This window comes from Varroa jacobsoni, unplaced genomic scaffold, assembly GCF_002532875.2.
Source record: "Varroa jacobsoni isolate VJ856 unplaced genomic scaffold, vjacob_1.0 scaffold_949, whole genome shotgun sequence".
Classification (NCBI taxonomy): Eukaryota; Metazoa; Arthropoda; class Arachnida; order Mesostigmata; family Varroidae; genus Varroa; species Varroa jacobsoni.
In genome coordinates, this window is record NW_019213851.1 from 259,636 (window position 1) to 286,419 (window position 26,784).

General features: G+C 41.6%; 2 protein-coding genes and 1 long non-coding RNA gene across 6 annotated transcripts in view; 1 reads left to right on the forward strand and 2 right to left on the reverse strand.

Moving 5' to 3' along the window:
• Window positions 1-5,786, forward strand: part of LOC111265260 (uncharacterized) — a 32,269-nt gene extending 26,483 nt beyond the window's left edge. The window contains exons 2-3 of the long non-coding RNA XR_002683352.2: window positions 5,270-5,380; window positions 5,547-5,786. This is a non-coding gene — a long non-coding RNA (uncharacterized LOC111265260). The remainder of the gene's footprint in view (window positions 1-5,269; window positions 5,381-5,546) is intronic.
• Window positions 1-23,925, reverse strand: part of LOC147752839 (uncharacterized) — a 55,055-nt gene extending 31,130 nt beyond the window's left edge. For 2 of the 4 annotated variants that reach the window (XM_086970413.1, XM_086970412.1), the window contains exons 1-3: window positions 23,422-23,925; window positions 23,015-23,180; window positions 13,468-13,560 (exon numbers count right to left, since the gene is read on the reverse strand). In XM_086970413.1, the coding sequence (XP_086826539.1) occupies window positions 13,555-13,560; window positions 23,015-23,180; window positions 23,422-23,468 (219 nt within the window). In that variant the 5' untranslated portion in view covers window positions 23,469-23,925 and the 3' untranslated portion in view covers window positions 13,468-13,554. Of the gene's footprint in view, window positions 1-11,468; window positions 12,042-13,467; window positions 13,561-23,014; window positions 23,181-23,421 lie in introns of those variants that run through there. The other 2 variants (XM_086970414.1, XM_086970411.1) reach the window with 2 other exon arrangements.
• LOC111265259 (uncharacterized) overlaps window positions 1-26,784 on the reverse strand; it is a 102,206-nt gene that overhangs the window by 68,808 nt on the left and 6,614 nt on the right. The gene's annotated exons all lie outside the window — the stretch shown is intronic.

Consider the following 26,784-nt stretch of genomic DNA (forward strand, 5'->3'; position numbering starts at 1 on the left):
ATGGTAATGTCACACCCACAATCTAAACTGCCACAACCGTTACGCATTCATTTTCCCAGTAATATCATCACGCATCCCTGTTTATTTGATCGGTACAATTAAATCTATAATAATATATGATAAAACATTTAAAGTGAACTGTGATTCGTGTAAATCTATGCAGCGTTTAAGTACACCGTCGACTAATGTTAGCGGAAAACCGTGTCAGCCTGTACGACGGCGATGCTAAACATGGGGTTTCGTACAAACTGTCGAACGTCAAAAGCGTATGTGCAATAGATGTAAAGATTGATTTACTTTTCTTGTTAAATTGGCTTAGTAATGTAATAATTGATAGAACATTGAATAATAACCCCTGTTTCGAGAGTCGTCAGACATAATAAATACAAATTTCTTCGGTCACATCCCCTCCCCCGTGTTCCAGTCTTCGCCTCCTCCAAATTAACATATGTCCAATAATGTCTTCGTCAAACAGCGTAGCATTTGTAGCTATTGTATATAGGAACTCAGACGCACACACTCACACAATAACATAAACACGCATCGGTGTTGATATATTTAATGAGGTAAGCCCACACCAAGTTCATGCAGGTTTTTTTTTTATCTCGGAATTGGTAATGAAGGGAACGCCAGACAAGTGAATACTGTCTTGATCCGGCGGCAGATCATTGCTAAAAAATCGTACTTCGAACGGACATCGAATATCTTGACTATTTTTCACTGATCGCATGATGACGATTCGCGACGACCGCGACAACGTGCCTCTCGATCTACATATATATACATATATAAATAGCTATATATATATAACTATTTGTCTGTTGAGCTGTTAGAAGGTGCCTGTGTAGATGCACAGAAGCCCTGAAGATGGTCTGAGCAACGGCACAGATATCATAGCTCTTGACGCCGGCGTCGCCACCATGATCTTTCTTCTTCTATCGGCAGCTTGCCGGTTTGCTAACGCGTCTCAACAGTGGTTCTATGCGTTTCGGGGATTTACGTAAGACTCTTACCTCAAACACGTCTACAGAGGCATTCATACACATACACACACAGATCAGAAATCGCAGAAGTAGCAGAAAGCAACAGAAGTGCCACAACGGGGCACAGGTATTGTTGGTCAGTGAGAGGCACCTTTGTCTCTATCATAGAGTTGTACGCGCCGCCTGCACACCCTCTAAAAGTCGAAATAGAGAAGAAGTCTGGACTTCTGTCCCTTCTTTGTATAATTGTACCACTGATGTGTTTTGGTCGTCTGCTTTGTCTCTATGTGCATCACACGATAAAGAACAGTTGTCTGCTCAACGGATCTATTATGGAATAGGACACAAAAAGAAGGAGCAGGACAGTCAAACTATTCTACTCTTACTACTCTCGCCACTGCTGCTATTGCTAAAACCTGTAGGATCGTACTGTAACAAGAGGATCGGCAAGACGACAAGTCCATATTTTTCTTTATCTGGTGACTGGGGTGGAACTTCTCTGTGATAGCGACTTGCCATCAGACCCGCGCAGTCATCTTGGCAGCAGCTCTGTGCAAAGGCGATCACGATCTAACGGGGCACTAGACGAGAGGAAAAGGCAAGACGCATCAAAACTCTGATCCAGCCGCATAAGTTCGGCGTTAGTGAGCGTCAAAGTTGTTGTTATGCCCACTGCGCGTTGTTTTTAAGATGCGGTTGAAGACGGCTGGTCGAAGCAAAAGACCAGATCACCCTACGACTAGCTGTGCATGCTGCAGGGCCAGCCGGTCGGACGAAACCAACGTTTGCTTAACCAATTACACTTACAAAGGGAACCTCTCCCTTGCTCTCACAGCACCATCAACAACAACTACAACACAGGCAGCAGTAGCAACAACAAAAAAGGAGCTGGCTCATGTGCGTAAGTTACCGGCTTAAACCTCCGACTCAGAACTCGACCCGAGACGCCACATCTTTCGGTTTCGGTACAATAAGTTTTTTCGGCAAAAGCGGTTCTCGAATGTTCGATAGCGGCGGTGGCGGCGGCGCTGCTGGCCGTTGAAACTGCATCGTCATTAGAAAAAAAACAGGCCACTTACGTTTAACGGAACAGAAGATCAGAGCAGACAGCGATAACGAATCTGAGATGGAGAGAAAACTACGATACGTGGGGTAGAGAACGAAACAAAAAAAAATAGGGAACGAAGCGGCGGAATCACCCAAAGGGTCTTGACTTGGCCCAGGTCATCGCTAAAAAATGATGCTGTGTCCGCAAGTTCTGCTGGCCATAATTGATCGCAAATATTGTCAGGAGTTGACTGACAAAGATGACAGCTCATCAAAAAAAATCCGCCAAACGATCGCCTACATTAAACGATTCATCTATGCGAGCAGAAAAGCGTGTCGCGACCTAGCAGCAAGTAGACGCCCGTACGCTTTGTTGCTTTTCTGGGTTGCAAACTATGTCAGACCTTTATATGTTAAATTCTTTTATTTCTCCATGGGCAATTAGTTAGCTTTTCCTAGTCGAATAGAGGCAATTATCCGCTTTTTAAAAACGCTTCTGACAAGACATATTTTTCTTAAAGTATAAACACATAATGCTAAACTCTCGCGCTGACGGTTCCTATGGATATTGGGCATGTAACATGCTTTGCACAACTTTGTTCATGTGGGTATTACTTCAAAGACTCGTGCTGACGAGTAAAAATAAACAAATTGATCAGCAAGAAATGAGACGCTAACCTATAAAACTGTCTGATAGAGCGATGTTCTTTCGGTTACACTTCTAGTAGTAGATTGTGTTGAAAGAAAGAAAAAGTAAAGGATTCTCTTATGACACTTATAAAGGGACAGATATTTTTTGATCTCGAGTTTAAATGATCGGATCTTTTCTGCCTTATGTAATGTGCTACCCTTACCATTTTATATATGTTGCATCACTTCTTGACATTGTAAACGTGGCCACCGAAACGGGTATTACCTCGCAAATACAAAAAAGCAATATGAAGGGCGGCACATCTGGACATCGATCGGCTGTGTCATTCAGATGCTTCTATAGAATAAAATACGTAATAAACTCATCAGGACTTCACGTAATTTAATTTATACACAAATGACCCAAAAAAAATCGTTCGATTGCTAAGGGGCAAGCAAAACATACAATAAGAATAATATTCGCGCAATAGGCGTGTATATATGCAAAGATGTCGGTTGTTTCGTGTCGACAGAGTTTGAGCAACGTTTTCGAGAATCTAGTCTCGCCTTAGAAAACAAATGTCCTTTAAAATCGCATGATCAGACCATTCGCTTCAGCTGTCCGTCCACGGGTTCGTTTGTTGGCACCGGCCGGCTTGACCACGAAAACGATCGACTGACCAACAAATCTTACTATTACTCTGAAGGCTTCTTTTTCACTCGCTAAAATCGGACTCCAAGCCGAAGCATTTTGCCAGTGAAAATAACCTAACGGCCATGTCGGCAGCAACAACGACACAGGTTGCCATAGGGTAGAATGCCGGCCTCGATCGACTATTAGCCACAGGAGGAGCGACGACGGCGGCTCTAAGAAGCTACTGTTTATACCCTAAACGATGCAGAAGTTCTAGCAGAGGCCAGAGCCGCAACAACGGATATCATGGCGCTGACGTTCCTATCAAGGCGGTCATCACCGCGTTAGGCATATTATTCTACTGAACTGTGATAACCATTGATGCTATTTTAGGACTACTGCAGTCCCGCCACAACTCTGTATTACTACAACTTTTATTTCTACGAACGGGACGAACACGACTGGCCATCGTCATCTGTACATCTGTGAATGAACAGAACGACATGGGTCGGATTAGTGGCGGCGGCGGCGGCGGCGGCGGCCGCGAGGTGGGAGGAGGTCAGTGGTTGGGGAATATAAAGACGGCAGTGATTGTTCGAGCTGGAACTAATGCCTGTAACACTAACAACTGCAGTAACGGTTATGTAGTTTACCGAAGTTCGCTGACTGACAAGGCGAGGCGCGCTGGAACTCGTGATGGCATTGATACGGTTGCTGCCGTTTAACGGCTGCAGCGGTAATGGCAATAGTACCACTGCAGCCGTTACCACTATAACCAACGCGGCAAACGCTCGTTGTCGCTTTCAATTGTTGGCTTGTATCAAACCGAGCTAGACCGTTTCTGTGCTGTTTATACGCCTTCCAGTTTTCTGCACAGCGATGATCTCTTCGATGATGGGCTTCGCCGGCACGGTACCTGAAGGGTTTTCGACCGAACGTCGCTGAATTACTTTAGGGCCACGACTGCTATTTAGATAGTGCTATGAGATTTGAGCTTGTGGGGCTTATATTGTCACTGATTTTATTACGTTTCCACTGCTGTATAAGCTGCTGTTGCCACTGCTATTGTAGTTGAAGGGCCACCGATATCGACCCAGCTGGGTACCATTGCTATAATCGCCCACTGCGATTGCCCTGAAGTATCAGATAGATAGATCCACCTGAAGTTTTGTATGCAGCTGCTGTTATTAATGGTGATATGTAAACTTTAACATAGCAGCACAGGCCACTACTATAATAGTGGGGTGATGATATCTTTATTAGAGTACTCAAGGTTTTGCCGTGCTTTGAATACTCACTCATATTGAAAGATTACGCTTTGGCTATCGTTAGGTTGAGACAGACCGGCATCCGACCTACATGAAGTTTCTTTGGTCAGAAAACCAGCTAAAGCGATGTTAAACTACCCTACTGCTATCCCCGGTATTATTGAATTTGCGGTAGTTTGGGTCAATTACAGAGTTTTTAGGGGTTAGTTAAGTGTGCGTTTTTTTAGCGACACTAACACTGACACGTAATTCTGTCTGTCATAATAATCACGCCGAGTAGAGAAGATTGTCTGCAGACGACGGGAGCTTCGATACAGTAAAGCCTTCTTTTTGCATAAAATGTGCATGTAAAAAGGAAATCTAGTGCATATTTAAGTAAAAGATACCCGGCACAAAGTATGGCTGATGGGACGCTCGAAAAATGCAAACAAATCTCTGTAAAGGAACATCTGCTTGTCTTCTATGGGGTGCTGTAATAGTTACGGACAGACCCCAAAACGTATACGGCAAGACCCAAAATTAAACTGTACGTACGTCTTGCCAGCAACAGCAAACCTAGTTCCTCTTTTCTGAACAAAAATATTTAGTTATCCTACATTGCACCCCTGGTATCAGAGAAGCATTTTTATTGCATCGACATGGTCACTTCACAACCCGCTTTTAATACCGAACGAATACAGATACTGATTTTAACCATTTCACTACAGGTAACAAGTTTACTTTGGACTGCAGACGCAAAGCGAAGGTCCCGTCCTCAAAATTGTACGGCATCAGTTCTAATGACTCACATGAGTGACCCATCTATAAATTTTGTATTAGTAAGTCCTACTTCCTGACAGATACCGTATTCTTCTGACTTTAGCTAAACAACTTCCCTATCTTATATATATATAAGCACATGTATTTTACCAAACATTTATCTGCAGCCGGTGGCAAACTTGCTTGGAAGTGGAAAGCTGTAAAAATCTACTTCGCTTATTTCAGCGTCGTCCCGTTATCTTGTTTCGGCCGCAATGATGGCAACAGCCGTAACGACGGTCTCCGCAACGCTGGTGGTGACACTGAGCGGATAAGTGATTTAATCTTCTGCTAAATTTTTGTTCGTCATTTAAATAGTTATTATAGCTCTCGTGGGTTCTAGTTGTGACGATTATATCTGCTACCGATTGCTGTTATCGTTGGGCGCCTCAGCTGTCGTTAATAAAGCCATCATTATTCACACTATTCCCATTTTTCCTTTCTTACGTCTTCCTATGAAGCCGGCCGATTTCCACCAGCGTCACCCCATCCCTGACTGAATTTTACTTTGCCCTATTGCCGCCGTCGGCTCGCTCGTCTCTGAGGCGCTGCCTGACGCTGTATATTGATAATGGCCCTTAACTCCTGCTCGCTTACGGCTGCCTTTCTGTCTGTCTGTCTGTACATATGTCCGCGTCGGTTTCCAATTGGTCAACCAACAGTCGACGCCATGGATGATAGCAATAGTTGTCGGGCGCCGCCATGACTCCTGTGACTGTTGTTGATGGCAATGTTGGACGACGCTCACTTTTGACACGACATCATTACCATCACAGGGGGCTGGCTCCAAGCGCTGGTTTGTGGGCTTGAAAGCATAACGTTGCCACGACCGCGTTGACCGCAATAGCGGTAACGGCGCAAAAGACGACAGCAAAAGTCTCAATATGTAGTCTATGCATATTTGTGCGAGTGCGTGCGTAAGTAATGAGTGAGCAGAGCTATCGAGCCTAGCACTTTTTTGCTTTCGACGGACTGACCCCTTGCGCGAACGATATCGGCGATCCCGACTTGTAAGGTTCACAGGAGCACCAGGAACTTTTGCTGAACAACAATGGGAAAAATAGCACCGCTATTGCCAGCAGCGGGAGCATCGGCGACTACTTTTAAGCAGCACCGACTGGGAAAGTGGTACAAATGGTAGCTTTGGCTTAGTAGTCATAAGAGCACTACTAGATGAAGCTGTTACGAACGTAGCGGTGGAGCAGTTACTGCTGCAGATACTGGAAACAAAATGCACTCGGGCTAAGACGACAAATCGAGTGAAATTTCAACAGCACAACGGAAACGGCGCTAAGGGCAAAGCAAAGAGTTCATCGTCACCGCCGGATGCTGTACGTCCATAACATCTACCGCGGTCGCGTCTGCGCCAGCCATAACAACAGTAGCTCCATCATCAGTTACGCTATCGGATGCCCCCTGGCAACTGTGGCCAGTTTTGACAATTTTCATCACCACCGAATTACCGAAGCTACGGTGACGGCGTCGACGGCGACGCAGACCACGACAGGCGAACCTGGCAGGCCTCAATCATACCTGCACATACGGTAAGAGGAAAAAACGTCCCAATACTGCCATGGCACAGGAGAGGAACCACGCACTGGAGAATTCGAAAACGTAAACTAGAAAAAGAACGAGATAAAATCTCAATAAACACCACGCCTACAGTCTATCTCAGATCTACCGATGACTATTTGGTTATAAAGATGCATACATCCATAAAAATAGGTACCTAATGGACAACAAAAGAATCTTGTGAGTATCAAATATGCGTAAGATGTAAAGAAAAAACGACTTTTGATGCTAATCGTTTGATGCCGCATTTTGTAGAACGGCAAAGAGAAACAATGGCTGTTTCACGTCTTCGTAATGCTCTACACAATTCGACATACGAGTTTGTTTTTCGGCTTAGTTGACACCGGATGAGGAGATGATTACATCGCAAAAATCTCCTTAAAAACATTTTTTGCGGAATCAGTTCTTCCTCAGGAAAAAACGCTAGCATTTCCTTCGTTCACGTCCTCTTCTGCTTAATTTTAATTAGCATCATCAAACGAGTTCATAACTACAAGAACTTCAACAGAGTCCCACAAATGTCGCATGGCACCATTCAGACCACCAGCCTCCGAGTACATCGCACCCCAGGGTTTAGTGGGTTTAGCAGCTACGACGTCAGAGCATCATATGTTTGCGATAAGGAAACAAACGAAGAATAACAAAAAAGACAATGAATTGGAATACTACTAGTTGATATTAAATCCGATGTAAATCTGTTTATCCAGACGTTAACTATTGCCCTTAATTAGTTTTTTCTTGCATCTCACAAACAGCTATCGACTCTACAGACAGAAAAGAGTATCATCTATTCTAATATAGATCACATTAGGTAACCCAAAAACAAAGTATGTGTGTGTTCGTATTAGACCAGTATGAATCAGCGATTCTCTTATTAGGGACGTATTATTACTGCATTGTAATGATGACCATGATTAGAACGATTAGGACGGTGCTACTGAATGTTGGTGATAAAATAAATGACAGTTCTGGCTGTACACGATGCAGCAGCACACGTCTCGTTTCCATCATCGATCGGTAAATTCAAAATGACGAATCGATCATAGTATGTGCATGTGTCCATATGCGATTGTGTAATCTAATTTGCATAGATGCACACACATAGAGAAGCGTTTGCGACTCAGCAAGGCTGTTGTGTCGACCGTGAAGAAACACCTCAACAGTCGTCCTTTTTCCTTCTTATCTAAAAGTGGCCTATGCATTATTGCTGAAACGTATCGGTGGCGACAGCAGCTGAACGTCGCGCGTCATTGCACAACGCCAATCAGCGACTACCCGAAATACTCGGAAGACACTGTTCTGTTTGTGGTACATTCATGGCGCGACCAAGAATACTATACATGTTCGTGTGTTACTTCAATGAGACCTGAGGTAAAGCCGACGACGGCTTTGCCGACGCGACTACACGACGTACCACAGGAAAGGTAATCATTAAATCGACTATGTAACGCTAAATGTCGTGACATCAAAAAACACCCCTACCTACCTACCTTCTAGCTAGTAAATTTGATTTTCATATATATATTTACTTGACCGTACGATTAATAAACATGGTAAAATTGTACACTTTAGTTGCACAAGTAATTTTACTAGTAAAAATGCCAATAAGCGCATTACTACTCATAATAATTAATAAGCAAGGTAGCCATAGTAAATTATGAATATATATGGGGTATAAAAAATACCCTATAATAATAATAATAATAATTAACAGTTCAACATGACCTCAAAAGACAATTGTGATTATATGTTACTAGAGGCAGCGGGTAAAACGCCAGTGTCCAACGAGTTACACACCTATATCCGTACGAGATATGATAGAGCATTGATGAAGAATACCGATAGTGGAACACAATGGAAAAAATCGAAGTCAAAAATGTTAACGGGAAGTATTATTGGCCTTTGGATGCCCTCATTTAAGCTTGACTATGCCAAACGCTGGAAGAGATTGACCACTGTTGATCAACACGGAGTGGTCCTTCAATCTGAAGGCTGCGGTTCCTAGTGCACAGTACGAAAACTAATCAAACTACGCATTCGGCCTCTACCGCCTGTCACCTCCATGATAAATTTTTGTCGCACTGAAACCGAATTGCACATTTAGCCAATGAGGTTGTCTAAGTGCGCAGAAGTCAGCCAACCGTTCGTCATGCAACGACATTGAATTATTTTTCTGAAGCCAGCCTTCCAGTACTACTCAGTTCCTGCTCAGTTTACACTAAACCAGGCTCTTTTAATTGGTTTGCGCGTCCTGAAAAACTGTTTTCGGGACGCGACGTTTCCAACTAGCCGCGATATTCACCCTATTTAGGCTTAGAGTGACGTTGTAGATCGCAAATCTTATAAATAAAATCCAATCTATATATATATACATATATATATATATATATATAGAACGCCAGAGACCTTTATATTGTGTAGACACGGACGCAAAGGTACAAAACGATTTCTCCGTAATCTAGCTTTCATTGGTATGTCTTAATATTAACCAAGTATCCATTATTTCATACAGATCAGTGTGTTGATATGAGATAAGATTACACATAAGACACGAGCACCCATTGTTGCAAGTGACCTGTGGGTTTTAGGATGAAGTCGTTTAAATGAAGGGATAAGACCAGTTCGAAGCGGGGGCCAGTTGCCGGTCCGAACCCTGATGAGGAGCAGCGGACGGTCGAAACAATCGATAATAAGTGTTGCTTGTAATGGCGATTATGACAACATGGGAATTTAATGCAGGTCTACCTTTTCTTGTAACGAAGAGTCTTTTTAGTACAATGGCCCGACGACAAGGGCATACAAGCCATCTACGTGTAATGGTTGCATTTTGAGTAAACGATAAAAGGCAAACGAAATTCTACGCTAAGCATGTAGAACGCCGTGTGAATATCATCATCATGAATCGCCCTGCCTGCTATGCGTGAAACGATTATGTTGCGGAAAACAAAGGATAATTTTGTGTCGACCACAAGTCCCTACCGGTCATACAGCGCCGCCGCTCGTCACCAAGCGGTAACAGCTTCAATGCTGATTCGAGCCATGAACTACGTCTGAGTCCCGGCCAATTCAGCCAGCCGTCTAGCTGTTAACTGATTCATGAGCCAGACGAATTTTCAAGTGGTGGTCGTTCACTCTAATGTAGTTGTGTGACATCCATGCAAGCTCTACGTATACATGGTACTATCCAGCTGGCTTGCCTAAAGGTTGTTGTCGTCGTCGTCGTCAGGGTTGTGGTCAGGAAGTGGTGTGGTATGGGTGAGAAAAATCTTTGCGGTCTCCTCGAAAAGACAGTATAGGCAGCGAAATCTCAGTAGCAAGTAAGTTAGGCGACCAAAGAATTAATTTCGTGTCTCGAAAAAGATGACTCGTTCAACATAAAAACGTGCCTGCAAAAATGAAAATTGTCAAGGCTCGTTGCGGTGCTTTCCACGTGAATGCTAATAGAAAGACCACACGCCACAAAACTCACGTTCCGGTATCAGCGAGTTCTGTCAGTATTCTCAGTTTCATGCTTTATTTAAGTTTATTATCGGAACCGAGTACAGTGAAGAGCAATTTCTCGCAGGTAGAACTAGCTCGGAAGCCAATTATTATCGAAGAACCCTTTTTCCCGAAGTCCAGTCGCCCACAAAGAGTACGCTTGCTGTTAACATACGGCTAAGTTAATGTATTATCGAAACCCACTGCATTCGAAAGTGGTCGCTTCTTCATGCTGAGAAGATGACGAATATAACTAGTTCTCAATTTGTCGGTTAGAAGTTACATGGGTGATTCCCCCTCAAAGTGTATCAAGCAATCGTACAGCTAAAGCACATTTCAAAGACGGTGTCTCCCCTCAACCCTGTCCTATAGAACAACGACCTCGTATTAGACACTGATGCTCGTCCCAAGCCAATCGTATCGTAAGCTTACGTTTTGATGAAACTCTGCATCTTCGGGGTTATACATAAGAAGCAAACCTATCCTCAAAGACCCAGCTATGTAAGGGGAAATTACACTGCAATAATTAACTGAGAAAAATTCTTTAACGACTGCGAATAGCGAATGTACGAAAACTTAACCCAACAAAGTTACCTAGCAGTTGATGAACGCGTCCCACATAAGCGGGAAGTACGGCACCAGTCAAACAAACATATAGGTCAACTACGCCTATCTCTAAAACGAGAATGGGATCAGCATAAGACGGCGTAAAGAAGTTTATAAAACAAAAGGCAGCGAGCAACCAACGAAGGAATATAGCATTTGGCACGAATATAATTACATTCACAAAAAAATAACGGTGCCAAACGCATTGAGCTCTACTAAGCGTTTATATGGAACATTAACAACCGCTAGTCGTGAAAGAGCACAAACATTTAGTACCTTCTTCGAATCCCTAATGCAACAACGTAATCATGCAGCCATGTATAGGAACGCTACCGAGAAATGATTGACGTCTGATGCTTATTCCGTCAATCATCTATGTTTTCATTGCGGTCTCTAGCTACAAACCACCCACAATGTAAAGATTGCCACAAGAGCTACTCTAACATCACACAATATGTGGCAGATTTATTAGGCCGTTAAACTTTTAAATTATTAACCTGTTCTAACTGAGAACCCTCAAACTAGCTGGGTTAGGGTGATTGTTTTTTAATATATATTAGAGGTGTTCCTCTCTGTCTACGGCTACTCGAAGGGATTCGACAATAGCTTATCTACCAGTTGCACTCTCTAGGGTACAGAAAGTCCCGCAGTGACGCGCGCTTATATCGAGAGGGTAAGCGGGTTAAAGCCAACGTTGGATATTCCTTTGCTCAATCCAGGAAGTAACCAAGGCATGGCGACGAGGTCTGGCACTGTCACTAGGTAATTACATTGTGTGCTTTTGATCAGCATGCCAACGGTCAATGAGTGTTTTAAAAAACTGAAGCTAACGGGCTGCATTTATTGTTTCATTTTCGGCGGGTATCTTCAAGTAGCAGATGCCCCTGATGTCCATTGAAAATACTATCACCGTACGCACGAAACTACTCAATATCGCCATTGAATTTGATTTCTCTTTCTTGATGTTCCTCCAGCTCCCGGCAAAGCTCGACCCAAAGACGAGTTTTTTTCTTGATAAATGTTCTGCAAATTGCACACAAAGTGCACCACGCGTATTTCGAATTTGCCTTAAATCGACTCATTTTTTGTTCGACTTACACAATTCCAGTGTATAGCTTACAATTTTGTAACACGTTAAATGTTTTTTTTTTCCATTTTTAGCTGAGAGAGCCTTTAAGATCCAAGCTTTGCTTTTTCGATTACGGCAATGTATGATTGTCATTCAGGTTCCAACATCTGTTCTTTCCTCGCTGATCTTCAATCTCCGTTCTTAAGGCCACCTTATCTAATGGCCTTATTTAGTCCCCGATAAATTTCTGCGGTACTGTGACCTTCGGGGAACAAAAACTTGACCACCACTATTTTTCCGCCGTAAAACCGTCCGGCATAATTCCGCTGGTCTTTTTAAAAAAACAGGAAAATTTACAAGCCAAATGTTGTGTGCTCACGATGCGTAATTCGTAAGTTATTCATTTTCAAAGTGTGACGGATTCGCTTTTCATAGCCTAACATAGTTTGTGACGTTCTAACTGGGTCTTATGCTCATTTGTTCCAAATGAGTGAATTTTGCGTATCTCTACTGAAGAAAAATGTTGAATCACGCATGACAGTCGTAGTACCATATGGTATCCATGCCTGACAAAAAGATACTGAAGGGCTTGACAACGTTGGGACTGATTTAAAGATGGCACGTAAAACGTTAAACACGATGTGAGAGACAAGAAATAGAAATTTCACCGATTTTCGATTCATTCAACATCATTAATAATAAGTAGATATTTGAACGTAAAAATAAGTATCTTCCAAATCTGGAAACAACAATATTCGGGACAGGTACCAGATCTCACAACAACATTTCAATGAATCGTATACTTAAAAAACGTTTGTAAATGATATGTTTCCATGATGGATCTCCCGTGCGCTGCGCAAGCAATCATCGGACAAAAGGCAAAAAGATGCTCGTTTGTTTTATGTATACATACACCATTGTGACAAAACCTTTGAATAAAAGTGTGTCATTATTACTCATTCAGTCAAAGAATAGGTAACGAAACAGAGCGGACTGATAAAAGCATCCATTCTCACCCACAAAGGGTCAAGCCCATGAAATTCTACTAAATTGTTTGAACCTTATCATACACGCGTTAATTAAAATTGTCCTGTTTTCATCATAACGTATTTTTTGCCTTTTCACCGGAAACGAGAAGACCAACTTTGCAACGGAACACTCCTCAATCCATCTTTAATTCGCCGTTGGCATAATAACAGCAGCGTCTACCCCTGCTGCCGTCTATAGACATTTCCGTTCGGGCTAAAAAAGCAATACGATCAGACCCACTTAGAATTGAAGTATGCTAGGACTGTTCGGAGAGCAACTGACATGGCGGCGACTTTTGCGTATCATCGTATCTTCCTTCAGTTCTTGTTATTGTTCAGCGATTGAATTTACCGATTTAGCCAGCAGACGTTTTCGATGGCGGTGCTACGGTTGTTGCCTCAGCGAAACGAAACGCAGCAAATGTGACATCGGCAGAAGTTATAACTGCAAGAACCGTTTATTTAAGTTACATTACGTCATAATCTTTTACTTTTCACTGACCATATATATATATATGCGTGTGCGTTTGAGTGTCTGTGGTGAGCGAGAGGATAATGGGAATGAATTAGCATTGTAGCAATACATGACCGCTGTCACCAAACACAATGGGTAGACGGCAAGATAAGGGTGGGATCGTGCCAATGAAAAGCAGGGAAAGAGGTGTAAGGGATAAGCCTATGGCGGACAGGACCATGGCGTTCCGTGACATATGGTCAAGGCAGGTAGATATGATTTACCAACTGCTTGACATTTCGCTTTTGTCGGCCTCGTATTGAGCTTCTTCTCAAGCACAAGGTACCGATTTTTTTAAGCGCAGAAGAGACGTGAACATCAAGACAAAAAATAAGATGAGCACTGTTATGAGCAAGAGGTCAACGAAAACAAAGTTTGGAAGGAAAAGATCACTTTTTTTGAATTTTTTTATTATAATGACCCCACCCCCCGCCCCGCCTATACCACTTCTCCTGCTTCACTCCAGTAAGTGAACGTGGGTTTTTCTTTTCCGCGAAATTTACCGAAGTGTGTAGTTGTACTAATGAGCAGCACAGTAGCGAAGATACGTTGAGGGAAAGTTTATTGATACCACTCGGGATATGAGTAAGTCAGCACAGTTCAGCATGATGCTAAACTTCTATGGCGTCAGACGCGCTAGCTGCACTAAAAGTTTATTTAGTACAATACTAAGTTAGAGTGTTTAGAATAGTCATGGTTTTTGATGAAAGCTCGCCGACGTCTAAGAAGCTTGGGCCAAGTTTTGGTCAGTCGGCAGCGATGGCGACGGCGACGACCTGGACCCTACGCAACGCGGAACGGAAATCATTGAAAATAATGCAGGGGACCTTAAAGACCTCTAAGTGATATTTTTACTATAACTGCTACCACTACTATCACAATTTACGTGCGTCACAATCTGTGATGGGGTGGTGTGACGACCTACGCTTACGGATACAGCAAAGAAAGTTACGTTAGACGGCAGCTAGACTGAGAAGTGAAGACAGCCGAATGATGAGAATCGACGTGTTCTGACACAGCTTCAGCTTAAGCATAAGCTATACACTATTACGGTTATGGCTAAAGATCGATTTGAGGTCATATTGAAAATGATAATGTTCCGTTGAAGTTCGTGCAGTTCACCGAAGGGAGATACCGAACAAGGGATTTTTTGTTGTGGTACGTGTCGCAAGTAAGTGAATATAAAATTAGTAGGTGTAAATACTAGGATCGAACATTACAGCTCACACGAATATTTTAATGGCCGTGTCCTAACCGATGTTGAAATACCCTTTTATTATTATATGTGAAAAATGTTTAGACCGGTACGGTACATTTAAGGCTCCGACTTGTCAACAGCAAATCATTTTAGACTCCAAGTGGCGCCCGGCAATCTTCAACGCGAAGTAGAGCGCCTCTTATTTTCTTGCAAAAAAAAAAGCTGTTCTAAAAAAGTTAGGCCACAAACAGTCAATCTAAATCCTACTACCGGCACCTAAGCTAAGCTTCCTTATAGCCGGAAAACATATAAGCACCCTAACTTGTTGAAACACAGTTCAACACATAATGTTTACTCTATACAGATTGACACGCCTGCGATTTCTTCGTTATTTGTTTTTCTTCTGTGAAACGGAGTGGATCTTGAGTGAAGTGAAGGTGAAAACGTACGCGCACAGCGTACCTGGATATTGTTAGAATATTAGCAACAGATCTTGAAAGCAGCCAATTCAATAGAAAAACATAACCTTTATCTAATATTTATCTCTTTTCCATGTTGTTTAGTAACAACAGGAACCACAACAACAACCTAAATTAGGTAGCAAAGCTTCGAGATCTATGGGGTAAACTTACTGACCAACCCAATGTGCCGAGACAGCAACAGCGGAAGACGATCCTTTTTCACTCAATTAGGCTATCTATCCTAACCTTATGGCTGGCACTGACCAGCCTAATTCTGCCGCTATTACGCTCTTCTTATCATCATCGTCACAGTCAAAACGGGAAAAACTTCTATATTTTTCATCATGCTGGCTACCTTAGCATGGTCCAGCGCGAACGGAGCCAGTTGCCTAAAAACGCCTCGCAGCAAATACGCTCAACAGTAACAAAGCAAAGGTGATTAAAACAATTCTGACTCGTCGTATCGTGAAGATTTAACTTCCCTTGGGCTAAGCTGGGGCAATATTTCGTTAGAGCTGTGGGTGTCGGATCAACAAACACTGAAATGTAATCTGCAGCTTTTTTTTGCAATTATTTTTATTTTACATTTATTTATATTTAGTGTTTGACTCAAACGCGATTTTGGCTCAGACGAGTCGAGGATGGGGTTTTTTTCGTCTGCCTATTTTCTTTCAATACAATTAAATTGTGCTTATCAAGCGGACGCAATCGCTGCACAACATAGCATAGAATAATTCAAGAATATAGACAAACAATGGAAACAATCTTGACGATTCGTGGAAAAGGAGAGCCTTTAATATTTTTGTATATAATACAAAATTTGTAAGTACCTCACTTCACAGGTCAAATGAAGAGATGAGCGTATGGCTTAAGGAGAAAGTGGAATTCCGTTGTGTGGGTGAGTTTAATAGAGATCTTTTGAAGAAAGCTTATCTATAGCGTTTGATATACATACTTGCCTTTAACCGATTGAAATCAATCGCCGTAACGTAATTTTATGTTACTAGATCTCATAAGTTATCACGTATTGCGGCTTATCTGCAATTGAGATAGGCATTCAACTCATAGATCACAACTCACGAGTGACCAAAAGCGACAGCTCGAGTTTTAAATAGATACAAGTTTGACTTGCCTTTAAACTTTTGCATTAATAGCTCTTAAAATTAAAAATCGTATTTAATTGCCAGTAAAAAAAGTTACAAGTGTTAACTCTAGCAGACTACTCATAATAAGTAAGATTTACAGGAGTCTCGAATACGTCGAGAAATTGAGTTCAGCTAAATAGGTCTGTTGCAGAAAGGATTGCGTTCAATGGGGCGACGACGTAGGGATCACAGTGGCCAGCACTAGCTGGTAATATAAGGCGGTCCCCGGACCCGGAATAATGGCAGAACTCGTAAAGAACCACTGCTAAATGATGCCATAAGTTAGAATTGTTTTAGCTATAGCAAATAGCTAACGGATAGCGTGGAGTATCTGTATATTTTGTATTTAGTCAAAACGTATCGGGAATATTAAGTTGCTGCGTAGAGGTCGCGGAACAGTTATGAAGGCGTAATGCATGAGACTCAGTTCTTTGCTCACCCTTAGATAATAAGCATTGTCCACTATTAAATATTTCTTGTTTGGTTTTCAGTCAACTAAAATGACGTTACGTCATGTAAGTAAACATGAAGTTCGTTGTACAACTGAAATCGATAAACTGGAAATTTTAATCACTATTTACAGTATCTCAACTGTAATGTCAGGTAAATCAGAACCGGCAAATGGGAATAGCCACTAACATGAAGACTTTGCCAGCGCTTCGATTAACTTATTCAGCCATTTTGCTTATTCTCTGCAATAAATTCTCTGCGCTGTAGAACGGAGCTTGCTAAAGTACAGCCTCTCTTGCAATGAGTACCGTTTCATAACTATGGACTTTATTAGGGTATTTGGTTGACGTTACGCGTCTGTAATTGTCTTCGTCGTCATTTTTCTGTCATGCCATTATCCCCTAGGTAGGTCAGAGCGAACCCGCTACCGTGTCAGAAGGTAGACCTGTTGCACCTAACTACAACAGCATGTATCTGAACTCAGTTTTTCAGTAATTCTTATTAGTCAGTGAAACTAAGCGTTCAATTTATCACAATGACTTGTCGATGTGAGGCCTTATATTCAGGTAATGTTCAGATAGGCTTCCCTCGTCACCCCATAGACTCTGTTCCGTCTTTTGTATCTTCAGTTTCCGAAAAATTCCATGATATCTAAATAGGCCATCTCGAGTTCATTGGGGCGTTTTTAGCAGGCGAGCTTCTATACCAACATTTATTTCTCTGTATATAGGCCATAAATGCCATAGAAGACATTTTAACATAGTAAGCCGTAAACGTTTTTCAGTGACGAGGAGAAAAATGCGAACTAGTCTACTGCTACGACACCATCCTTCTTCATGCAACAACTTCCCTTGTGCTTCTCGAACGCCGTTCAACTGTGTAAAATACGAGTGACTGATAATTACGTGGAGGCAAGATTAGCTAAAGCGTTACGGTCATATTCAATCCCGACAGTATTGTGTCTTTTTACGTAAAATAGACCTTGGAACGCGAAAGAAAAAAGAAAATGTCACCAGATGCGATTGACAGACCAATTCTCTTGCTTAGCCGGCGCTATGGCCGATGTTATTGTTGTTGCTGCTGCTGCTGCTGTTGTCGTCGGCATCGTGTTGAGCCGCTTCTCGTCCTCACGGCCACAAGCGAAGTACTTGGGCTTTGTGTCTACTCCATACGGCCACACTGTGGCCAAAGGCAGCAATCGCTGTTACTATTGTACATACAACCTTATGTGCGGTTTTCTCTGCCCGTAAGTATTTGTCTGAGTGCGTGTGTGTTCGTTCGACCATGAACATTACGTTGATTTCGCGTAATCACGACGATCGGCCACTGTCCTCAAGTAGTGGGCCACTGTTCACTCCCACACTGAAGTACTCGCAGCAACGGCGGCAACAGCATCATTAACAACACGTGCTGAATGAGCACTTGATGCTTGTGGGTCAACTAAAAATATCGCGAAAATGGGTTAGATTGAACTGACTGTGGCTGTCCTTCACTGTCAAGCCACTGCTGTTGCTACTGCCAGAGCCCTGAGTGAATGCGTTCTACTAGCGACCGTCGGCGAAAGCTCGCAGATTCCAATCATCGTCCGGACAATCAAAACGGGAAAACTTCCTTTCTGCATGTGAAGGGAAAGAAAAAAGAATAAAATGAGAGAAGGTGAACGTCACCGTCCAGCCAAAAAAAGACTGCAGCCTGACACAGTCACGATCGACTCACGAGTTTACTCCGGCGCTTCGGTAGGTTACATAAATTTCACAGCAAACTAGTTTAGCAATATATCACATGCTAAACTAAACTAGAAACAATAATTCACTTGATTGAATAGTAAACGAAACCGAACGTGCTACGCTGAATGCATCACGCCACGTCAGCTACCGGAGCCTCGAGTGTCGACACTGGTGCAGTGCAAACATTAACCTATCTTAATAAAAGGCATAGGTCTTTGTTGCGACATCTCTTCCACGAGATTCAAATTCATACTATACTATTAATAAAGACGAGTCTGTCTGTTAACAACAAATCCAATTCACGTTTGTTTTCTTTAATACTAATGGAACATTAGTATTAGGATGCATTGTATCTATTTCAGCGTCATGGCATTTTTTATTGCGCGAAGACGATTTTTCTTATCTACAGAATATTTTCTAATGAAAATTTGTGTGCAGACTGATTCTGTGGCTGTTTGAATAATGGCTTACTAAACTAGCCTTCGTTGTGTTCGTCGAATATCGTCTTTGCTAGAAATGCAATTTGTCTTTAGGCTTTTCCTTTGTATAATGACTTGCAAATAGATTTGTCTAATTCGTTGTTTTGCTTCCAATACCAGAAGCCGATGTAATACATCGTCTCATATGGTTTGTTAAGATGCATCATATTTAGCCGCACAGTACGGTGCATCGCGGAATCTTACCTGATGTAGTATGCATGATCTTCCAAAGACAATCGACGACCTTACGCGAGGCGCGTGGCCGTCATACAAATGTTGTCTTCGTATACATACGCCGCACCAAGTCGTGCGGGCCTTCAATCGTACGCGAAAGTCTTCACAGACACTCACACACATACTAGAGTAAGGACTGTCGACTAAAATTGAACGAGTATCTTGAAAAGAGTGAAATCGTTAGGTGTGAGAATCATAAAAGCCAAATAGAAGTAGCCAAGTGACACCTGTGCATAGCCCTTAACGCACAGCCTACTATTTTAAAATGCTTAGCGTCGTCCAGCTCGGCTGAATCGATTCGTTTACAGAATTAATTTGAGTACCTGACGTCACTTAACGTGGATAATCCAAGATGGTTCTACGAATTATAGGGAGAATATGATCTACCAAGCGATTCGTACATCGAGACTAATACGTTTATAGATATTCAGCTCACTCAATAGAGAATAATATTTAGCAATTCTTCGCTAGGACACTTCAGGAATTAACTGCAGACGTTTCGTTTTATAACGTGCTGTCGAACGCCATTGAATACAAACGGTGGCAAATTATATATCGATTTTTTTATTCGCACTAGGTCTATCCCAAAACATTCAAGTGACCTGAGTTTGCTATTAAGCAAATAGACACTATGATGCACGCTAACTCTACTTGTATCATTTGATTCTATTACATTTTTCTTCCACATCTCATTGGTAATAACTGCGTTTTACCTCGCGAATTTCATAAACGCGTTCTTGAAACATTTTTGAAAAATGGCGGGCATGCAAACGTTAAATTACCGTCAATTTAGCTTGCGGGCAGTTTGATTTATTAGACAGGCGTAAACAATAACTACACGAAAAAAGATAGCATCAGAGTGACAAAATTCGGAATTCGTATAACGTCCATTTGCTGATTGGGCTAGAAATGGTTGAAGATGAGACTTGTAGCTTAGGGGGTTCGTCGCACAAAGCTCTTTTTAAGCGGGAATTCATTTGTCAAATTGATTTTGACCCAACCGTATAACCGCTTTTAAGTTACAGAAAAATCCTAAGAAAACGAGACTATATATGTATGTACACCCTTACCTATTATCGGTGTAAAAGATAGCTTTGCTTTCTTTCCCACCAAATACAAAATGTCTTTACCGAAGGAAGCGAAATAAATGAAACGGAATTTGACTCGAATGCTTGAAACTCTTTAGAAAAGCTACACTCACTGCAGTTATCGATGCATGAATACGCATGACGCATTGAGGACACTGACCCTCAATCTTGTCCCGAGTCCTCTTAGCACGTGCCGTGACAGTAGGCCATTGTTTCACAAATTCGCCACTAGCGTTTTCGAGAATGCACACATACTCTATTTAAACGAGGGTCCCTTTTGTTAAGCCTTAAGCTGGTCGGCTTCGAGTCGAAAGCTAAAACCTGAACTTCATTTATCATTTCAGCGACGCGCGAGAGAAGAGCCGCATAACTAAAGCAGTTTACGTCGTCGCTTAAAATAGAAACAATAGATAGAATCATGTTTTCAGCATTTCCAGGCTGCAACTTTTCGTTTCGTCTGATGACGACTGTTTCCGCCGGTGGGCAGCTTCGCTTCGTTTGCGAGTTGGCCGCCATTGACCATCCGTTTTTCTAATCCTTTTGTTGTTGCTAGCATCCAGCCATTTAATGATTCATTATCACCCTCTGTCTCTCCTCACCGGCGCTGTTTATTCGACTTATGCAATACTATTTTATTATATAAATGTATTTTTTAAGTAGCGTTTTATTCTCGGAGCTCAATAGAATCAAGTAGTTCGATGTAATACTTTCTGTCGTTGCGTTGGTTGCCAATAATGTTGATATTGGTAATACAAGAGTATCTGATATAAATCTATGGGTTTATAACGCTTCTCTCAGCTGTCGAATGGCTAACATTTTTATCTTGAAAAATTGACTTTGCTGTAGTTTGGACAATAAGAATGATACTATTGAGTGCATAAATGACACTGATATCATAGTAGGCCAAAAGTCCTATGGGCCTCGGTTTTGTAGCCAGAACAATGCTTTATTTCATATATATATGTAAGTAACAGAGTATAAGTCTAGGATACTTCCAGGCACGGAGGTGCCACTTAACCTTTTTTTGTTCCTAACGCAATCTATTTAATACAAATTTAGCTGTTCACGAGTCAGATTCTAACACTGAATTATGCCTAGTAGCTTTCTGTTTTAGGTCCTAGAAAAAAAACAGAGTCCGATTTGTGCAAGGTCTGCCAACAGTTGTCTGCCAATAAAGTAAAACGGCTAAAAAACATTTCTGTATAGGCCAACTGAATGTAGATATATTATAGATCTACAACTCATTATGTCGATACTTTAGAGACCAATAATACTACGTTGTTTAAAAGAAACTTATTGCCAGATTAATGAAAAGTAGACATTCTCAACTCTCAGTAATTTTTTTTTGCCGCCAATGCTAGCTAAGAAGGTTGTGTCCACATGCTGTATAGTTATATCAAGTGTAACATGTACATATATATATATATATATATATACATATATGTATATATTTATTATGTACTCACTATAATGGAATTGCCTTCGTATTAATGTACGCAAAATGAGTGTCAACTCGCTGAGAACAAATACGTTTTTAATTAATTTACTTTTCTGATGCTTGAAGGAAATGAGTAGCCGGCTAACAACTGACCGCCAGGCAGCCATCCCTAGGCCTTGACTCCTTCAAAAAATTAGGTCGACCCCTGCGCCGTATCCATGATAAGAATATAGTGTAAACTAGCTCTTGCAACTCATATCGATGCAAAACTGGATTGTACAAAATACCTTTGTATGTCCAACTAGGACCTGAGCGCACATATGCAAAGGACGTCGTGATCCTAAGTATGCCAATTTGAAAACAAGCTCCAACAAAAAAGAAACAATAAAAAAAAAGTTGTTACTTTTGAGATAAAGTTTTTCTTCTTGAAAGTCTAAACCGTGTACAGGAACGTATGAAGTTGTGTAACCTTACGCATATAAGATACATTTCACATGATCAGAAAATACGGCTTTATTCGGTCATAGCATCTAGCGTTCATTTAGCCGAGCGTTAATTAAACCAAAGTGTAATTATAAATTCTTCGTTGTCTTTAGTACACGTTGTCAGGTAGATTATTAGTCTTAGAGAGCCATAGAAGCTAAAATGCGACGCAGACCCTCCCTTAGCAGGAAGTATACGTTTAGTTTTTTTGTAGAACGTCCTGGTTTACATGCTTCCCGGTACGAGCATGTACTTATGCATTGCTCCAAAGTGACATGACATTCGTATCAATGATATGCACGCTAAGACGACAGAAAGCAACTGTTCTAAAAAATGAGCATCTGAATTATATACGACTGCCAGCTATGTCAGAGCTACGAAACTTATACATTGTCTTTCATGTATGCAGGTGTACGTGGGTATAAAGTTAATGTGCCCTATCCATTTGTGCTGATCGTGCCTCGTTCACGTTCCTACCAGGAATCCGCTGGCGTTGTCGTTGCTCTTATTACGGCCATTGTCTGATGAGGTGACAAAGGCCAGATCTCTGCATGCTGTCAGCTAAAGCAAAAGATCATCGCTCGCGATGATAATAATCGTAATTTTGTTAACAATAAGAATACTGATGATAACAATCGCGCATGTAGTGTATTGTCGGCATAACGTATTGTTTGTAACTCACTTTTAGTCGTAAGATAGAGCCGAAGCCCAGTTGCTGCCAAAACCCGATCGGTTGCTGTTTATCGTACTTCTCGCTTGTTGACATTGCTGCGTATGCAGTAGACCTTCGATATCTGCTGTTGCTTGTTCGGCTGATTTTTTTTTGGTCTAGCAGCTGGCTACAAGATCTGGCAAAACAGTATACAGATCATATACAACATATAGAAAAAAAACCAGCCTACAAAACAGAGCAGAATTCAACAGCAATCGTGCGGTCAAAAGCTATATCAAAGAATACCAAAACATCGGCAGACTAACACACCGACTGAAAAAGAACGACGATATACAAATTATAACAACAACAATATATATACACACATATATACACCTTCTCATCCAAACATGGACACACACTGGCCACTTACGCACATCTGAGCATCGAAACGTACTACGAGGGCCTGGTCCTGTAAGGCCATTATTTTCACGCGTTTCCCATTTTCCTCGCTGTCTTTGCACTGCTTTCTGCGTTCGAGCAAATCGACACTCGCGAGCGGTGAACGGCAAATGAGACTGCTTTTTCCCGGACTTTCCGGCCGGCATCGATTGTTCAACTACTCCGCCGGTCACCCACCGTACCACCAGCACTATAGCTTAAGTAAAGCCTTATAGGCATGCGCAGTCGGACAGTCTCAGTTAGCTAATATTGCTACGCAGCAACAAATCACTCGGTAAAATATATATAATAAGGTAACAGAGACGAAGCAAGACAAAGACTGTTTTTCTAAAGCGTCACACACAGAAAAAAGAATTGATTGCCACTGATTAAGTTTGATCTGAACACGAACCAGCCAACGAGTCTAGTGTTATTCGCTGCATGCGGTTGTATATATTTATCTCAGTATTATCCACCAACCCAATGATTTCGGTTTATGAGGCTATCTATGTGGAAATGGAGCTCGGTGGTGACGATTTAAGCCTGTTTAAAGAGCGCCTATTTCAAAACATGCTTTGTATGCTAAGGGTGTCAGCATAACCAACCTTGTTACTATATTCTGATTGTAAATATCCAGTACGTTTTTAGGATATATTTGCTGGGAAGCAGTCACTATTCCCGATTCACAGATACTGCGACGATATTACGGATACTCGACGATTCACAGACGATATTACGGACGGGGACATAAATTAGACGAAACGCAGTAAGCAAAATAGATCTTGCTCATATGTTTCAATAGAACAGTGATAATGTTAGTGCTTCATTCATAGCAATGGGCACGATTTTATGCAGGGACCCGAAAGTATAATGAGCAATTGATACTCTTAGTTTTTGTCTCAAAAGCCGTTGTATTAGTCATTTTAGGTAGGTTCTTCACTTACTACTAGCAGCACATGGGCTCAGATAGAAATTCGAATAATAAATTATAGCGAACGAATTTCGGTAACATCCTAGCTAGGCTTCCGGCAGCGCTGGGATATTTAAAAACGCAATTAATTTGATTATTATTTTTTAAATCCATAGAACTCCATTTAAATGTCATTATTGTCTAAGTATCTGTCAATTATACTACACAATAGTTTCGTTTGTCTTTGCAAGAGCATTAACTAAGAATATCTATATCCTTGTTTTGTCAATTCAACCGTGAGACTAGAGGAAGTTACAGATATACGCATCGCATATGTAAAATCGTGAAGATACCCCATTCGAAGGTGACCTTCATTAAACGAAAAACTTTAACGAAAATTAGCTTTCTGATTTGACATTTTACAATCTTCACACTTAAATGATATATCCGCGTTCGTTTTTCAAGTAGCGTTTACTATGATTAACTTATATATTATGTCGATGTATGACAATTTGGACAACAGTCGAGCAAAGGCAAGAGGCAGAACGTTTCTCCGCTAAGACCTGGTCCTACCGGTTCCATCGCGCCATTACTAAGACGACAGGTCAATCTAATGAGCCCCAACGCCATGCACCATAGGCCCATGAATGAATGCATTGATCTAAAGAAAAACTTTAACGCGAAGTGTTAAAATTTGGATCTCTATCGATGGTTGGATGTTAACTAATTAATTAGAATAGCAGGGTTGTTTTACGTACACATTACACGTACACATTTTGCGAGTACGAAAAAAGAAGTATCAAATTATTTCATTCAGACAATTTGCGCTAACAAACTTGAAACTTTCACATGAATATCTGACTAGGTAAGTTACCCATGATTGGGGGGGGGTAACATATATCTACACTACGTCGACAGAAATGCTTCTGAAGTATGAGAAGATACAAGCTCAATGAGTCACATCGTTGAGCCACCCTTTTTGGTATACGTTTACGAGGACCTTATCTTTATATAAAGGACTCTATCGATAATCATCTACCTTCTTCAGTACGAAGGCTTTAGTACCAGCTAACCAAAGTAAGGTAGAGAGAGAGGCAGGCTACACCCTACTCACAGGGCTGCTAACTACCAAGCATGAACCATACGCCTAGTTGACTTCATCGCACTACTATTTCCAATGATAAAAGCGATAGAAACTCGGAAACATCAGAAGTCTGCTACATGGCGACGCACAGTGACGCGGGCTTCACTAACGAACCAAAAGCCATAGGTCCGCCTCTGTGCACAAAACGGCATGGCAGTACCCCGTTAGGTCGTCTGCATGTGCTGACCTCTGGCGGGGCGTAGGGATAGCGATTGTCGAAAAGGTAATAGGTGTATCGTTTGACTTTATCTCCCAACTGAAACGTCGCAACGGGTGCCGAGTATGGTATAATATTAACTGTTAATCCTTTATCCCAGCACCACCCCACGATGGATTGCAAAGTATTTGTATTGACCCTTAAATAAAATTATCCGCTAACTGGTTTCAGCTGATATTATAATATAACAAGCTAACTAACTGTGCTGTATTGACGTACACGTAGAATTTCCAACAGCGACCCGTCTCATACCTAGTTTTCAATTTGTTAACTTATGTCTGGGGTATGTGAGCTCCAGTTAAAAGGAGGTTACTCTTAGGGCGTTCATTTGTTGAAGCTGACTTTTATAGTCTTTTTTTTTTTGGGACAGAGGTTTTTATGCGGTACTAGGCTATCCACCGAATAGAGCTGGTACTACTGGATCTTCTGAAGTCTCTACACGCAAGGGTTGTGCCATTAAAACGCTGGCGCAACGTTGTTACACTGGAGATCTAGGGATAGACGGCTGTCATTTTTGTTCAAACGCTCCTGCAAAGAAATGTACTTCTTTAGGGCGCCGTGTAATTTATGTATATCCAGAGGATGCAACGAAGCAAGAAATTGTCGCGCTTTAAGAGACCACGTTTTCACTGGTTGCTCCGTTATCAACCCTGTTTTTTACAAATCGATGTACAGTCAGAAGTTGGAAACGTGTCAATCATTTGCAATATAAGTAGAATATAAATGCCTCCAAATCTAACAATATCGTGATCATAGGCTAAAATGCTGTCCGTTCGGAGGACTTTATTCGAAAGAAAATGCCGCTAGCCTCGCCCGTAATAACTGTAGCAACGTACATTACAGTAGGTTCGAGGGAGCTAGTTGTTTAGCTTTATCCGATTGTATCAGAGAAAGCTCTGAGACAGTTAACCCTCAAATTATGTCTATCTAGCTTAGCGAAATTCATTGTATCTGCAGCTCGTAGTCTATCCAACAAGCAAGCGCTTACGAGTCAATTCATATCTTTTCTTACAGCCCATTTTAATTATATTAAAATCCTCTTTTTTGATACGAAAGCGAATACTGATATCAAAAATTGACCAATTACT